The sequence below is a fragment of the Oncorhynchus clarkii genome, chromosome 4 (genome assembly GCF_045791955.1).
Source record: "Oncorhynchus clarkii lewisi isolate Uvic-CL-2024 chromosome 4, UVic_Ocla_1.0, whole genome shotgun sequence".
NCBI lineage: Eukaryota > Metazoa > Chordata > Actinopteri > Salmoniformes > Salmonidae > Oncorhynchus > Oncorhynchus clarkii.
In genome coordinates, this window is record NC_092150.1 from 71872942 (window position 1) to 71890376 (window position 17435).

The 17435-nt window shown below is 46.2% G+C and overlaps 1 protein-coding gene across 1 annotated transcript in view; it reads left to right on the forward strand.

Moving 5' to 3' along the window:
• LOC139407237 (spectrin repeat containing, nuclear envelope 1a) overlaps positions 1-17435 on the forward strand; it is a 168531-nt gene that overhangs the window by 104691 nt on the left and 46405 nt on the right. The window contains exons 96-120 of the mRNA XM_071150836.1: positions 252-413; positions 818-1015; positions 1230-1403; positions 4880-5071; positions 7951-8082; positions 8279-8379; positions 8576-8720; positions 8918-9046; positions 9323-9496; positions 9685-9918; positions 10065-10166; positions 10273-10392; positions 10686-10886; positions 11136-11309; positions 11717-11848; positions 12112-12308; positions 12915-13047; positions 13288-13470; positions 13675-13824; positions 14168-14344; positions 14603-14758; positions 14927-15082; positions 15674-15844; positions 16281-16414; positions 16666-16870. Coding sequence (XP_071006937.1) covers positions 252-413; positions 818-1015; positions 1230-1403; positions 4880-5071; positions 7951-8082; positions 8279-8379; positions 8576-8720; positions 8918-9046; positions 9323-9496; positions 9685-9918; positions 10065-10166; positions 10273-10392; positions 10686-10886; positions 11136-11309; positions 11717-11848; positions 12112-12308; positions 12915-13047; positions 13288-13470; positions 13675-13824; positions 14168-14344; positions 14603-14758; positions 14927-15082; positions 15674-15844; positions 16281-16414; positions 16666-16870 — 4032 coding nt within the window. The remainder of the gene's footprint in view (positions 1-251; positions 414-817; positions 1016-1229; positions 1404-4879; positions 5072-7950; positions 8083-8278; positions 8380-8575; positions 8721-8917; positions 9047-9322; positions 9497-9684; positions 9919-10064; positions 10167-10272; positions 10393-10685; positions 10887-11135; positions 11310-11716; positions 11849-12111; positions 12309-12914; positions 13048-13287; positions 13471-13674; positions 13825-14167; positions 14345-14602; positions 14759-14926; positions 15083-15673; positions 15845-16280; positions 16415-16665; positions 16871-17435) is intronic.

A 17435-nucleotide genomic window follows, 5' to 3' on the forward strand; every position in this document is an offset into this window, starting at 1 on the left:
TTTAACTATCCAGTTGTTAAAATGAATGAATGAAATAATGACTGTATGTCTCCCTCTCCTTCTCTCCTCCTCTCTCGCTCTCTTCCTCTTTTTTCTTCCCTCTCTCTCCCTCTCTCTCCTCCTCTCTCTCCTCCTCTCTCTCCTCCCCCCTCTCTCTCTCTCTTCTCTCTCTCCCTCTCCTTCTCTCTCTCTCTCTCCTCCCCTACTCTCTCTCCTACCTTCTCTCTCCCTCTCCTCCTCTCCCTATATAGATCAGTGAGAAGCAGAAGACTCTGTATGAGGCTTTGGAGCGCCAGCAGCACTACCAGGAGTCCCTCCAGTCAATCTCTACCAAGATGGAGTCTATAGAGGGAGCTCTCAATGAGGGCCTAGAGTCCCGCAAGAGCCCTGAGAGCCAGATGGCTGCACACCAGGTGAGAGAGATATGGAGAGCGATAGACAGAAAGAGGAAGAGGGATGGGGACTTTAGGAAAGGAGAGAAAGTGGGGGGAGGGTGTTGAGGCGGATATTCAGAAAAGGACAGAGATACAGAAAAGAAAAGAGGGGGAGAGGGGGATGTAAAAGCAGAAAGGGAGAGACATTTAGATTTTATTTGCACTAGCCAGTGCAGGATTGGACAGACAGTACATTGCTGTTCCTTGTTGCTATGCCAACAGTACAGTAACGGCACAGTGCTTGTAGGGTTTTTACCAAATGCCAACTCACTGAACCTGAAAATGTCAATATGTCATACTCTCTCCGTAATCTCTGAACTGTTTTCCAACTACATGTTTAAATGACCTCCCCCTCCCTCCCCCTCCTCCCCCGTCTCCCCCAGGCCCTGATGGATGAGATCCTGATGCTACAGGATGAGATTGGGGACCTGCAGACCTGTTTCAGTGAAGAGCTGTGTGACGGCCTGGACAGTGACAGTGACCCAGGGGACCAGCTGGCCCTCCATTCCACCCTGACCGTCCTGGGAGAGAGGATGGCCACCATCCGCATGAAGGCCTCTGGGAAACGGCAGCTATTGGAGGTGGGTGGGAGTGGAACACTCATCAACAATGAATAAAGAAAGAATGGATGGATACTTAACACCATACGTACAATTCAATTGTTTTAATGTAAAGGAGTGTGGTTGCTGTAAAATAGTTGGTTGTCATAGTGACATGGGAGTTAACCAATGAATGGCTATAAAGGTAAAGATGACCCATTTCAAAGTGTTGTGGTTGTCGTGGTGCTCCCTACAGGAGCGTCTGAGTGAGCAGCTGGAGGAGCAGAGGCAGGAACAGGCGCTGCAGCGTTACCATAGTGAGGCAGAGGAGCTCGACCATTGGTTGCTCAGCACCAAGGCCACACTAAGCTCCGCCCTTCAGCCACACCCAGAGGACATGGACATGGAGGAGCAGCTGATCGACTGCCAGGTGAGGGGCATGGCGGTGATGATGTCATAAGATAGGGACGGGAAATATGGCGGTCAGGGTTTTGGAGTTGTGTTATTGGGGGTTTCAGTGCACAGGACCACTATACAAGGTTTGGATCCAAACGGCTCAGCCCCCTGTTTTGATGCTTAAAAATAGTACTGATTTCAATTTCTGAGTCTCATTTTGCAGAGAATTGCATTCCCACTCATATATCTTCTCCTAGGTAGTGGTTGTATTGTTACTGGGTGAAATTATGTAGTTCTGAAGGCTCTGACAAAAACCTGCTTTAGAAAATAAATGGATAAAGTCTGATAGAGTCCACAAGCCAAGACGCAGACATAAAGTGGTCACACTATTGCTATTGTCCCACTGAATGACCATCCTAAATTAGATTTGTTTTTTTGTCCCTCTCCCTGTGTGGGATATTAGGATTATGGTCTGTCCCCCTGCTCTGACTTCCTCCAGCTTTGGGACGTCCCGCTGGCTCCCTAAACATTCCCCCAGTCCTCCAGGCCCTGCTTTGTCCACCTCTCAAACTGTTACCATGGTGATGTCACCCCCACTCACACTGTTACCACGGTGATGCCACCCCCAGCTTTGATCAGGTTGGTGTGGTGGTGGAAGTGGAAGTTGAGCTGATCCAGAGATAGTTTTGTGTTTTGGGGTCCTAGTGGATCATTCTAGGAGTGTGGTAAACAAAGTTGATCCTAGATCTCCCTGAAGCACGGATCTGTTAGAGTGCCCACTATAGGGAACAAACACATTTTGAACTGCTGGTTTAGTTAGTTCATTTACTGACTGGTATTGCCTCAAAACATAAAACGGGTGACCCTGAGTGGTTTAGATTAACTCTATGGGAACAGGCTGCTAATAATAACTGTACCTCAGAGGCCCAGTCCCAGGTAGTCCATCCATGAAGTGTGTGCTGAGAGCAGCTGGGAGGACTATAAGCTGATTAAGGTTTACATATGGCTCCTGTGGAGCTCAGGTCTAAGGGCTAGGCCTGTGCAGGGTCAACCCTCTGTGGGCCTACAGCCCCCTGCTGGAGTTAATGGGAGCAGGGCTGGGGGACCGGGGGTCCGGGGGTGTAGCGTGAGGGATGGAAATGTGTGTGATATTACTTGAAAGCAGGCATGAGTGTAGACGAAGGGAGAGAAAGAGAAATGGATCTCCCAGAGAATGAGAGATAAGGAAAGAATAGGAGGAAAAGGAATGGAGAGAGAGAGGCTAAGAGTGGGAGTTGGAGGCGGGGGAAAGAGAGAGAGAGACAGAGAGAGAGGGATATTCACATCTCCTTCTGAATGACACTGTCACAGCTCTCCTCTGAATGGAGAGGAGGTGGTGCACTTGGGAGACTATTGTGGAGGGAACCATGTCAGTAGGGAATTACCACTTCTACCACTGTGTCTCTGGGCCGCTCAGTGAAATGAGAAACATGCTTTTTTCTCTTTTATCCTTTTTCAAGTAGAGAAAAGAGTATATATTATGAAAAAGAGAAAGGGAATGAGGACAGAGAACGTGGTGTGCATACAGTATGTGTACTGTATGAGGCAGGCCCAAGAAGCAGCAGCTGTAGCTCTTCTGATGGGTTCATGAAAACAGTGGCCAAGGCCTTTATGTGGAGACGAGGCCTCTGACCTTCCAGAACACGGACTGTCATTCACTGCCCTCGGCCAATATAAACTCTTTGAGGAAGAGAACAGAGAGCAATCATTGGACGTTGATGTTCCTGCGATAGAGAAAGGGGTTGTGTCCATGTTGTTGTGGTATAGGTAGTTACAGTACACTCAGAAAAAAGGGTTCCAAAACGGTTCTTCGACTGTCCTCATAGGGGAACCCTTTTGGGTTCCAGATAAAACCATTTTGGGTTGCATGTAGAACCCTCTGTAGAAAGGGTTCTACATAGAACCCAAAAGGGCTCCACCTGGAACCAAAAAGGGTTCTTCAAAGGTTTCTCCTATGGGGACAGCCAAAGAACGCTTTTAGGCTCTAGATAGGACGTTTTTTTGTTGGCCTGGGATTGGGTTATCATTGACTGTCACAGTTGAGCTGTCTCCCTGATGGGAGCAGTATTCTAGCTGCCCTTTCTGACCATACCATATTGACCAGTGGTGATCGATGCCATTTAAGATGAGAGGGGACAATTATTTTTTTTATGAGCATGGCCTTATTTCTAATTAAAGCATATTTGATGACTTTCATTCCTATTCCATTCACCCAGCTCAATGTAACATCGATAGGCTTAGGCTACTACATGATACTCAAATGTTCACTATACCTATCATGAGGTTGCTACAACGTAGCCTATGAATGAACGTTTACAACGTACACTACCGTTCAAACGTTTGGGGTCACTTAGAAATGTCCTTGTTTTGAAAAGAAAATAACATTTTAGTTCCATTAAAATAACATCAAATTGATCAGAAATACAGTGTAGACATTGTTAATGTTTTAAATGACTATTGTAGCTGGAAATGGCAGATTTTTTATGGAATATCTACATAGGCATACAGAGGCACATTATCAGCAGCTATCACTCCTGTGTTCCAATGGCACATTGTGTTAGCTAATCCAAGTTTATAATTTTAAAAGGCCAATTGATCATTAGATAACCCTTTTGCAATTATGTTAGCACAGCTGAAACTGTTGTTCTGATTGAAGAAACAATAAAACTGGCCTTCTTTAGACTAGTTGAGTATCTGGAGCATCAGCATTTGTGGGTTCGATTACACACTCAAAATGTCCAGAAACAAAGAACTTTCTTCTCACTTGTTAAATTAATTAAGGCTATTCCATGCAAGAAATTGCCAAGAAACTGAAGATCTTGTACAACGCTGTGTACTACTCCCTTCACAGAACAGCGCAAACTGGCTCTAACCAGAATAGAAAGAGGAGTGGGAGGCCCTGGTGCACAACTGCGCAAGCGGACAAGTACATTTGAGTGTCTAGATTGAGAAACAGACACCTCACAAGTCCTCAACTGGCAGCTTCATTAAATAGTACCCGCAAAACACCAGTCTCAAACGTCAACAGTGAAGAGGCGACTCCGGGATGCTGGCGTTCTAGGCAGAGTTCCTCTGTCCAGTGTCTGTGTTCTTTTGCCCATCTTAATCTTTTCTTTTTATTGGCCAGTCTGAGATATGGCTTTTTCTTTGCAACTCTGCCTAGAAGGCCAGAACCCCGGAGTCGCCTCTTCACTGTTGACGTTGAGACTGGTGTTTTGTGGGTACAATTTGTTGAAAACCGTTCAACTATTTTCTCTCTATTTGAGTTACCTACTCACTACATTTTATGAATTGCAGTGCTAGCTAGCTGTAGGTTATGCTTTCGGTGATCATTTGATTGGGTGGAAAACATGTCAGTTCTCAGCTTTCTTCCCTGCAACAGTGACTGCGGTCAAGTTGTGAATCAGGTTGTGGTCACTCTGGTGGTCACTCTGTTTGTTCTGGCCTTACTGTGTGCTGCTGTCCCTGCAGAACATGCTGTTTGAGATTGAGCAGAAGGTGGCCTCCCTGTCAGAGCTATCGGTCCACAGTGAGAGCCTGCTGCTGGAGGGGCGGGCGGGGACGCGCGGGGAGGCCGAGCAGCTCACCTTTAAACTCCACTCCCTTAAAGACAGCCTGGTGGAGCTGCAGAGGATGTTGCAGGACAAACAGGTCGACATCCAGGTGAGACACAATGCATCGTAGTGGCATGAGTGTTGGGCTATTTTCTCAGTCTCTCTGTATCGCTCTCTCACTTCTCTCTCTGTCCTCTTATTTCCTCTCGCCAGCTTTCCTATCTCCGTGTCTCTTTCTTTATATATCTCCTCTTTGTCCCTCTCATTCCCACCAATTCACATTCTTTTTTTCTTTCTCTATTTCTCACAGTGGGCTCTATTTTCACTGCGGGTATATGGGCACTGTAGCTGGTGGTGGCACGAAAGGGCTGATGAATCAATGAGTTGGATGCTTAACCCCTCACTGTCCAATCAGAACCTGCTCCATGGCTAAATATGTGGTGGCTTCAAGTCTGTTATGTATTGTCTTCCCTTCAACTCCAATTAGAACATTAGTCTGTTAAAACCTTTAAAGCCTAGTTTGTTAAGTTGACTACAGAAACAAAGTAATAAAATGTAGGCCTATCCCATTTTTACTAAATATGTTGACCATGTCTGCAGTCAACATTGTTCTAAGTAAGGCATGACTTCAATATGGAGATATTGTAATGCTCCGGGTGTCGTGGGTGTGGAGTCAGACGCAGGAGACAGAGAGTGCAAGGCTGTGCTCTTTTAATGCACCAACCACAGGGTGCTCACAATAATAACGGCCCCAAACACGGGGAATGAGAAAGGTACAACTGAAATTTCACGACCAGGAACAAACACGTTCCTCTACATTAGAGCCGAAGGTTACACTCTTTAATCCCGCACTCAACCAGGCGGGCCGGCTGTCTAATAAAGACAAACTAATCATTCACCAACAGGTGCTACCAATAAACATACAAGGAGGGGGAGGAAAGACAATCAGTGGCAGCTAATAGGCCGGTGACGACGACCGCCGAGCGCCACCCACCCGGGAAGGGAAACCACCCTCGGTCGGACTCGTGACAGATATATTGTTAAACATAGCATTCAGACTGATATAGGGGCTAGGCCTACTGTAAATTGCATTATGGCTATAATTCTAATCTAATTCTAATCAAAACGAATCAACAACTTGTTTTAGATAGGCTATGTCTAAATAGAGTGACAGGCACCATAATTACTCCCCATGGGCATATAATTTTAAGGCAACTCAGACAATGCAGGGTTTTACACACATCCAAACTTTTCATAGAAGCCGGATAAAGATCCAACATAAAGAGATTGTCCACTCACCGTAATACTGCTCCCAAATATAATGTTTAAGAAACATAATGGACCCATCTTACAGATCGTATTCACACTCCTCCAGAAATAGCAGATGGCTCCTAAATTTCATTGCATGCCAGTTGGATGTAATCATCATAAAGACAGGACGGTGAATCATTCTAATAAGTTTGGTTTTTTAATCAAATGAAACAACAATATTTCGAAAGGAGCATGTTATCATAGAATGGACAGAATAAAAAAGAAACAACAGATTGCTGTTGAACCAGCCGTAGTTTTAGCCTATAGACACGGCTAGGGTAGGGGAATGCTACAGGGTCACCAGCATCATCGCATCACTCGTTTCATGATGGGCACATGGGCGCATGTAGCTTACATGGAGTGGTTGTTATTGACGTCCAAAACGGGAGCTGGCTACAATGATGTAGGATTACACAATACATAGATAAAATAGACATGATGTCCGCTCACTGTTCTGCTGCTCCCAAACTTGATATTTTAATAAAGCTTTGGTGATTAAGATGTATTTCAAAGCAGTCTCACGAATCAAACTCTTTATTGATAGGCTTGGCTACTTTGCGAATCCATTGGGTAGGTCAAAAAAGCTATGTGCTTGGTTTTTAATCAAATGAAACCAAATGTTTATTAACACTAGGGTTACCGGCACAAAAAGCACATCTCCTCCCTTGTTCCATGAGCATAATGGCACTTTGTGTCATGGGCGGTTAGGTAACGCCTCCGCTCACAAAATCCACGCCATTACCAACCTCTAAGACCTGCTTGTCGTTGGTCTTAAATCCCGATATGCGCTGCATGAAATTGTCACTTTTGCACTTGTTTTCAAGGACACATCTCAAATATTGCCACCCCTCCCACCTCAGCACAAGCAAGCTGATATTAGACAGGTAAATTGCTGAACCTGGCGTATGGGGTGGAAAATGCCAGAGAGACAATTTTTACATGCTGAAATCGCAAACTAACGTGCATTTGGCACTTGCACCGCCGTAATAACAGACAAATGTAGCCCTCTCCCTCTCTCACACACAAACACAGTTGGACCATAAACCTGCCTCTCTTATGTGTTGGTGTATTGTTGTGTTTTGTTGAAGTGTGTTGCGCATCTCCATCAATAGTTGTTTTGTGGACACAAAGGATCTGCTTCAGTCATAAAGGCCCACTGTCTCCCATGAGAACAGCAACTGCCTGTATGTCACACAAACAAAGAGCAAAGAGATGCTAACCTCCGATCCCAACCCAGAGATGCTCTGGAGTCCTCTCTCTCTGGTCGTCATACTGACTCTAACACTGTTGTACATGGCATTCAGGCCTCTCGCTTTGCTATGGTATTGTCTTCAATAGTAGTAGGTATGTTTACAAGCATGTCAGCACGGATCTGCATTTCAAACAAATAGTTGGAATGCACCCTTTCAATATTTATTATGAAGAAATATGTCACCATTTTTTACCAAATAGTCTTAGAATACAATTTCCTCGAACAAGCTTTTAATCTCCTAAAATAGAATTTAAAGAGTAATCCATCCCTTTTAATCCGTTAATTGGAGAGTAATCCTAGTTGGAGTATCTTTGTAATTCAATCTCACAAAACTATGTATCAAAGTAACTGCATTTATCACCGTTTATATCCACTGTAACATCTCTCCTTTCACCCCTAACCTCTGACTTCTGCATGTGTCCCAGGGTTCATTGCAGGAGCAGGAGGACAGTGAGCCAGACTCCATCCTGTCCCAGAGTCCCAACATACAGGACTGGCTGTCCCAGGCCCGCTCCACACGCACACAACAGCACCATGACAATCTGCTACGACAGAGGGTAGGATATGACATAGCTCTTTCCTGTACATGCACTATACCGCTATACTGTACCATGACTCTACATATCTCCTTCCCTCTGGAGTGCGTACGGGAATAGTTGTCTTAAGTGGAGTATGTATCTGTGTTGGAGAAGTAAATATACTGTGGAGGGTATGGAGCTGTGTGTATTCATGCTCTATTATTTTATTGTGTAGGAGCTGGAGGAGCAGCTGGCAGAGCAGAGAAGGCTACTGAAGTCTGTAGCCAGTGTAGGGGAGGAGATTCTCAGCCAACAGACCACACCCAATGGAGACAGGTACGCACGCACGCACGCACACACACACACACACACACACACACACACACACACACACACACACACACACACACACACACACACACACACACACACACACACACACACTCTCTAATTGTTTTCTCTCTCATTCTTGCACTGGTCTCTGTTTATCCCTTACTATTTCATTCACTCTCTCTCTCCCCTCTCTCTATAGTGAGGGAACGCCTGGTGTGTTGTTAGAGGCAGAGACCTTGACCCCTCATGACCAGATGAGACAGAGGTGGGAGAATCTGAGTAAAGACCAGAGCACCAAACTCCAGCTGTCTCTTAACTCCCTGGAGCAGGAGCAGCTCAGTCCGGTAAGGATGGCTTGGACATCTATTATCTTCGTATCTACAAAATACCTTACCTGTCTAAGCACACCTGTCCACATAGCATCTAATGTTATTCAAATACCTACAGTACAAACCATATTCCAACCAAGTACAGTAACCAGTACTAACTTATGGTGTGAGATTACGTCAGTATCTGACAGTCCTGTTTCCCCTCTCCCCAGGTGCTCCACAGGTCATGTGTGTCCAGCCCAGGGGTGGTGTTCAGGAGGGAGGCGCTGGGACAAGACCCTTACTTCCCCAGGGCTCTGTTGGAGGGCTGCAGCCAGACTCTAGAGAGGCTAGCCCAAGAGGTAATACACGTACACCGACTGGGTGTATATAACATGAGGATGGAAGTAATACAGTCAACCAGTAATATATAGGTTTCCTGGATGTGTACATGAAAACATGGATTGACTGTGATTCAGTGAGAAGGATTATTTCTGTGATGAATTAGGCCTCTCTGGTTACATTAACGTACAGTAGCTACCTCCAGTAAATGATGTGGCTGTGCTAGCTTTAAATATGTTAGACAGTTAGTTAGTTAGTTAGTTAGTTAACATGACTCCTATGTTGTGCGTCCACAGCCAGAAGGTGTTGCTGACAATAAGCAGGACGTGCCCCGGGGTGTGTTGGTGCAGGAGGAGCTGTATGCGGCTGTGTCTGCAGCTTCATCCTGGCTGGACAGTGCTGAGAACAACGTCCTCTCTGGTCCTGTGCTGCTGTCAGAGGACACTGAGACACAGCTCTCTAACCTGGAGGTAACCACAGGCAGAGGCAATCAAACAAATTACAGTTCTAGTAACCAACCAGCTAATAGACTTTATGGAGCAATATTCCCCACACAAATAATATGAGAACATTCAGAGAACATTCCCTCTATACTGTATTATGAACTATATTACTGGGCTTTTGGCTGACCTCTTCTCCTTGTCCTCTTCCTCTGCAGGGCCTGAGTAAAGAGGTGAGGGAGGTGACAGGGGAGATGAGCAAGTGCAGGGAGCTGCTGGGAGGAGGAGGTGGAGCAGCAGGAGGAGGGAGGAGGATGTATGGAGGGGAGGAGCAGGCCCTGATGGAAGACACTTTGGATGGGCTGCAGGAGAGGCTGGGCCTGCTGGACCAAACCCTAGAGCAACACTGTGACTGTATGAGAGACCGACTGCAGGAACACACCGGCTTCCAGGTAGCTACTGTGCATGTGTGTGTTTGTGTTTGTTTGTTTGTGCGTGTGTGTGTGTGCGTGCGTGCGATATAAAGGCATGTCTACCATTTGTCATTGTCATCATTGCTAACCTTTGACCCCCATCTCTCCTGCCTCCTCTCCACCAGACGGAGCTGAGGCTGCTGTTCACAGCTCTCAGTGAGAGTAAACACCAGCTGCTGCAGAGGACGGCTGGAGCCATAGACAGGCCTGCACCCAAACAGATGGAGGTACAGTGATAGTAATAGACACATGCGCACACACACACACTCTCACACACACACACACACACACACACACACACACACATTTAACACAGTCCTTTTTCATGAACAGACATTATCCGAGGTGGAGGATGGTCTGAGGGAGTTTGAGCAGAGAGTAGTAGAGCTCAGGAGCAGAGCGGAGGGACGACAGCCTGACCAGATCTCCAACCAGGAGCTTCTCAAACTACAGGTAACAACACAACTCTCCTAATAACACTGTCATATAACCTATGTTTAATATGTACTGTGTAATAAATTCTGTATGATTAAAACAGTCAGGGGATGAATTGTCAAAGGTTAACAGGGGGGAAGGTACTGGTTGTGCAGGGGTGGTGAGGCGGTGCTGTGAATATGGGGGGTTTTATTAACAAGGGGGGTGCCGTAAGCCCCCATCCCCCTCATATCAACCCTAACTACTGTCTGATATCTGACCCAGGATGTGTAGTGTATGTTTGATGTATTATCTGTAACCCATGTCTATAGGATGCCTACGAGGAGCTGGTGTTGATGGTAGGCTCCAGGCGTAGCAGTTTGAACCACAGCCTGTCTCTGAAGGCCCAGTATGAGAGTGCCCTGCATGACCTCACAGACCTGGTCGACACCGCACAGGACAAGATGGCCGCCGACCAGAAGATGACCGTGGGCTCTGTCATAGAAGTGCAGATACTCCTGGACAAGCACAAGGTTGGGCCTTCAAAAAGAGAGTTTGGTGATATTACACGTTAAGCTAACAATAAATGTCCACACTCAAACATTATTGGGTGGGCTGTCACATTGTCATATCAGGGTCCAGAACATACTAATAACGTCATGGTGTTCTTTATTGTTGCTTATTTTTAAGGTCACAATGCATTTTTCCACTCTCAATTCATGACATTTGTCCTACCACATTTTCTCTTTCTCTCTCACCCTCCCACCCCCTCCTCTCCCCAGGAGTTTTTCCAGGGTTTGGAGTGTCATATGATCCTGACCCAGACATTCTACAGTAAGGTGAGCGGCCTGGTGGTCCAGAGGGAGAGCCAGGTCCTGGAGGAGACCCTGGCCCTGGCCAACAACGTCCTCAAACAGGCCCACCGTAGAGGGGTCGAGCTGGAAGGAATACTGGAGGTAAGAGTGGGTTGGTGGAAGCACACAGTACCTGGTTGCTACTTAATTGGTAATTGGTTTGGTGGACTGGTTCGATGGTTTTGTGGACTGGTTCGATATTTTTTTGTGGCTGGATGGATGTGGATGGATGGGAGCGTGAGCATGAGAGAGAGGGAGCGAGAGAGAGAGAGAGAGAGAGAGAGACTGTGGACTAGCTGAATGGTCAGGTTAACTGAGAGAGTGACTGATTTGTTTAATAATTTCCCCCTCTAGGTCAGTCATAGTAGATGACAACAATAAATTAACAGACCGACAAATTGATGAAATGATGAATGGCAAAGTGATTTGATGAACAGTCTAATATTAACCCCCCCCCCTTTCTCTCTGTGTTGTCTGTCTGTCTGCTGTCTGTCTGTTGTCTGTCCCAGTCATGGAGCATGCTGGTGGAGGACTACCAGGCCCTGTACAGGCAGCTGGAGGCAGTAGAGTGTAGTATCCCTACGGTGGGCCTGGTGGAGGAGACAGAGGAGAGACTCAGCGACAGGATCACTCTCTACCAGGTACACAGCACACACCTCTCATCATACACACCTACTGATTGACCTGGCACAAGACCGATTATTTGTTGCAATGGAAATCACTAAAAACGTAACTGAATTCAATGTATCTCCCCCAAGGATACATGTACAGGTGTCCCCCAGGTATACATGTTTGTGTTCTCGTTGCACATGGTATTGAAACACCTTAGTATTGGGTACTGTGACTTACAGGTCATTGTTTTCTGATCTCCATACCTCTCACCTCTCCTCCTTCCCGTCAATAGCGTCTGAAGACCAGCCTGACAGAGCACCAGCCCCAGCTCTATCAGGTGATGGAAGAGGGGAAGAGGCTGCTGCTGTCTGTGTGTTGCTCAGACCTGGAGAACCAGCTCACCCAGCTAGGGGAACACTGGCTCTGCTCCACCACCAAGGTCAACAAGGAGCTGCACCGCTTCGATTCCACCCTCAAACACTGGAGCAGGTCAGAGGAGAGGGGAAGAGGAGAGGGAGAGGGGAGGCGGGAGAGAAGAGTGAAGAGGGGGAGAGGGGAGGGGGTGGGGGAGAGGAGGAGAGTGGGTTTTGTTTACAGTTTTTGCGAGGTTATAGGCGGAATAGATACTGTATATCATAGAAGTTGTCATTGTGTTGTGTTTCTATGCTGTATATTCTATTGCTAATTTTAACCATGTATGCCAATGGTTGAAGATACACTACAGTATGAGTCCAGACTAGCTAAGTACGTTATTTAAATAGAATTGTAGAATTTAACATGAAACACTAATCCCAGAACTAAACATGATACACTCATCCCAGAACTAAACATGAAACACTAATCCCAGAACTAAACATGAAACACTAATCCCAGAACTAAACATGAAACGCTAATCCCAGAACTAAACATGAAACACTAATCCCAGAACTAAACACGAAACACTAATCCCAGAACAAAACATGAAACACTAATCCCAGAACTAAACATGAAACACTAATCCCAGAACTAAACATGAAACACTAATCCCAGAACTAAACATGAAACACTAATCCCAGAGCTAAACATTTGCTGCTGTTATATCATGTGACCTTACAGGTACCAGAGTGAGTCAGCAGAGTTGAGTCAGTGGTTGCGGTCAGCTCTGGACCGTCTGGAGTTCTGGACCACACAGTCTGTGACCGTACCTCAGGAGCTGGAGACGGTCAGAGATCACCTGTATGCCTTCCTGGTGAGTGAGACTGAGAGACCTCAAGTTACACCAGATAGATAGGTCTACACATATCCCAGAGAAATGTATTTATACATGTATGCTGTAGATAGAACAAGCTTTTTCTTGGTCACGTCAGCTGACCAAGAAAACCTCTGGGTCCTATGTGCAGTCGTGTTCTTTACACCAACATGTGCAATGATCTAACAAAAGGAATGAAAGCTCACCTCCCCCTCACTCTCTCTTTCTCTCCCCCTGTAGGAGTTCTCTAAGGAGGTGGATGCTAAGTCGTCTCTGCGCTCCTCAGTGCTGAGTACAGGCAACCAGCTGCTGCGGCTGAAGAGGGTGGACACGGCTGGTCTGAGATCAGCTCTGGCCCAGGTGGACACCCAGTGGGCTGAGCTGTTCACCCGCATCCCAGTGGTACAGGAAAAACTACACCAGGTATGGGATCAGTCTAAAGTTTGTTAACTTGCTGCCATTGTTTAGCTTAATATGTAGAGTAACACATTTTGTAACTAATTCATAAGTTAGGAATGTTATAACTAAAGAAATGCCTCCTGCTGTGGTGTCTGTGGTGTCTGTGGTGTCAGTCCACTGAGAACTGGGAAATGGAGACATGACGTTGCCTTGTGTTTGTGCCTGCAGCTGCAGATGGAGAAGCTGGCGTCGCGTCACGCCATCACAGAGCTGATGAGCTGGATCTCTCTCATGGAGAACGTGATAGCGGAGGACCAGCAGAGGATCATGGGAGCAGTGGGATCAGAGGTTGTTCAGGACTACCTACAGAAGTACAAGGTGAGATAGTGTAGTAGAGGTACTCCTCTCAGAGACATTGCTAAAACAAAATCAGAGCATCATTGTAATGATTTAAATGAGTGTTGTGACAATTTCACTCTCTCTCTCTCTCTCCTTTATTATCGTTCACCCTTTTTCTGTCTCTGCTGTCCCTCTCTCTCCCATTACTCGATGTATCCGGTCTCTATACTTTCCCACATCTACCCACTCTCTCTCCCTTCCATCTCTCTCTCGCTCCCTCTTATCTCTCTCTCCAATCTCTCTCTCTCCCCCACCCTCCTCTATCTCCCTCCCATCTCTTTCTCTCACCTCCCCTCTCCCATTCCCCTGTCTGTCTCTCCAGGGGTTCAGTATAGACCTGACATGTAAACAGCTGACGGTGGACTTCGTCAACCAGTCGGTGCTCCAGATCAGTAGTCAAGATGTGGAGGGGAAGCGCAGCGACAAGACCGACTTCGCCGAGCGCCTGGGAGCCATGAACCGCCGCTGGCAGATACTGCAAGGCCTCATCATTGAGAAGGTAGCTAGCTCCCCCCCCCCCCCCCCCCCCATTGGTCTGGAGGAATTATGTTTCTGAAAGCCTCCCCCACACCTTTTGGATAGATGTCATCAGTAACTGTTTGATAGCCCCACTTTTTGATAGCCAGAACAACAAGATTTAGGTGAAAGACAAGTCAACGATCTACGCGCCGATCTCTCAAGTTCATGCTTTGCCTTTCAGACATTGATGGCAGTTGCAGTTGTTGTTCTTGTTGTGTGACATGTGTGTGTACCCCAGATCCAGCTGTTGGAAGGCCTGTTGGAGGGTTGGATGGAGCATGAGAATGGTGTTCAGGCCCTGAAGACCTGGCTGACCCTGCAAGAAGACAAACTGAAGAAGAGACACAGGATAGATGACGTAGCATCGGTGCAGAATGCACTCAAAGACTGTCAGGTAGGGACAGAGATACAGCATTAACACCATTCACAATTTCCCATTAAACCTACAAGCAAATATTCTCTTCACAGTAAGTTTTCTGACCTCAGATCAATTCTAATTAATCTATAATATTTGTTTTCTTATGTTGTTAATCTTTCTATTCCCTCTCTTTCTCTTGCTCAGGAGTTGGAAGAGTTAGTGAAGGAGAAAGAGAAGGATTTGGAGAAAGCTGAAGAGAGAGGGAGCGGACTCATCCAGGAAAAGAGGGGGCAGGCCTGCTCTGTTGTTATGGAGACCCTTAAAGGGTTGAACCAGTCCTGGGCCAACCTGGACAATATGGTGGGTTTATAGACAATTCTCCAGACTGATGCCATGACACTCACACAATTAATCTGACAGATTTTGTTTACATTTTAGGAACAGTTTCACTGCCTAGAGTACCATATCCAAATCTAACCTCAATTCAGACAGAAAACACCAAGTATTTGTTTAACCATTTATTAGAAAGTCAATTACAATACTTTAGGTCTTGGCGGTAGACTCTGCAGCTTCGGGGTAGCTCACTGCCATAGCAATGCTGAAATCATTACCATAACAACAAAGTACAGGCAGTGAGCTCGGTATAGCTTTATACCAATCCAACCTATTGGGAAAAGAGCAGAGCCAAACAGGTGGAGGCTGACGTGGTGGTGGGCTAGCAGAAAACAGACAATGCCTAGTGAATTACAGCATGTTACAGCAACAGCATGGCAGCAAGGAAACCTCAGAGCATAGTTGCTATCAGCTGATGCAAACACTCAGGTTTTCTGTCTGAACTGACTTCACTTCATTATAATCCCAATTTAACCCCCATGGCTTTCAGAGAATTCCCTGACAATAGTAAAAAAAACAAAATGTCGAACTTAATGTCCTCTCTCTCCGGCCCTCCAGATTGGTCAAATGAAGGTGAGTCTGCGGTCAGTGCTGGAGCAGTGGACTCTGTACCGCCGTGCTGCTGAGGAGATCAACGGTTACCTGATGGAGGGGAGGTACTCCGTGTCCCGGCTACACCTGCTCACAGGCTCCCTGGAGGCTGTACAGCAACAGGTGGAAAGCCTGGAGGTGAGACAACCGAAACACAACTACAATACAACCAAAACACTAATAAAATACAACCAAAACCCAACTAAAATACAACCAAAACACAACTAAAATACAACCAAAACACAACTAAAATACAACCAAAACACAACTAAAATACAACCAAAACACAACTAAAATACAACCTCAACACAACTAAAATACAACCTCAACACACCCTGAGGTTGGAATAACATGGGAAACATTTTGAAGAAAAAAAATGGAAGAAAAATTCCTATGCAGAATGAAGGCAAGATTGTCATAGGAAGGCAAGAGGTCAAGATTGAAGTTAACTTGAGATTTTTGAATTGTCATGTTATAGCATTACAACATTTAGCCTGATAACTTGTTTGTAGAGAGTGAACAGATTCTCTGTATTTTATCTTTGTCATTGACCCGGCGCTATGTACCTGTTCAGAACCTGCAGGAGGAGTTAGACAAGCAGGAGAGCAGTCTGAGGAAGTTTGGCTCTGTCACACATCAGCTGCTGACAGAGTGCCACCCGTCTGTGGCAGACACACTGGACGGAGCCCTCCGGGACGTCAACATCAGGTGGGCATTGAAGAAGGGCTGCAGGGTAATGGGGACTTGGATCCCCATTAGCTGTTACAGTTGCAACTGCTAATCTTCCTGGGGCCCACTGTGAGCTAGGAATCTGGAATGTTATCACTTAGTATACACAGTAACGGTTGGCTTATCTTAGAACAGTCTGTGACACTTGATGCAAGTGCAACACTCTTTTCGGTTCGGTGTCATAACTGCTCCCAGTTCAGATCCTAACGTATTATCTTCCTCTGTCTCAGGTGGAACGGTCTGCTGGAGCAGATCTCAGAACAGCTGAGGAGCAGCAAGGCTCTGCTGGGTCTGTGGCAGCGCTACACAGAGCTCTATGACCAGAGTGTCTCTGCTGTACACAAACAGGAGGAGAGGGCCGACAGGCTGCTCAAGAGTGCCACCGACAGAGACGTCACGGAAGAGGAAAGCAACGCGTGGATTAGAGACTGCAGTGTAAGCAATGAATGCCCCTAAATGACATACACTGAGCATACAAAACATTATGCCTTTTCTTTCTATGACATAGACTGACCAGGTGAATCCAGGTGAAAGTTATGATCCCTTATTGATGTCACTTGTTAAATCCACTTCAACCAGTGTAGATGAACGGAAGGAGACAGGTTAAAGAAGGATTTTTAAGCTTTGAGACAATTGAAACATGGATTTTGTATTTGGGTCATTCAGAGGGTGAATCGGCAAGATAAACTTAGAGACGATCTGCCACACAGCAGTTTTCCTTAGATATACATTACAGTTTTGAAAGCCTAGCTTTTATTGAAGAATGCAGCCTTGCTCTCATGTGAATAAGCATAGAAACGGCCTGTCAGCATGTTTCAAATAAGTACCGAAGGCCCTATCCCTTCGGTAGGTGGGCCAAATTACACCCAGTGTGTCTGAATACAGACCCAGCGCACCATGACAAAAGACCTTTCAGACTGCAGGCCTAACAGAGTGAGGGAGGCTGGCAGGGCTGGTGATACACAGTACAGTAGAAAACGGTTTATTTTCCGTGTTTAAA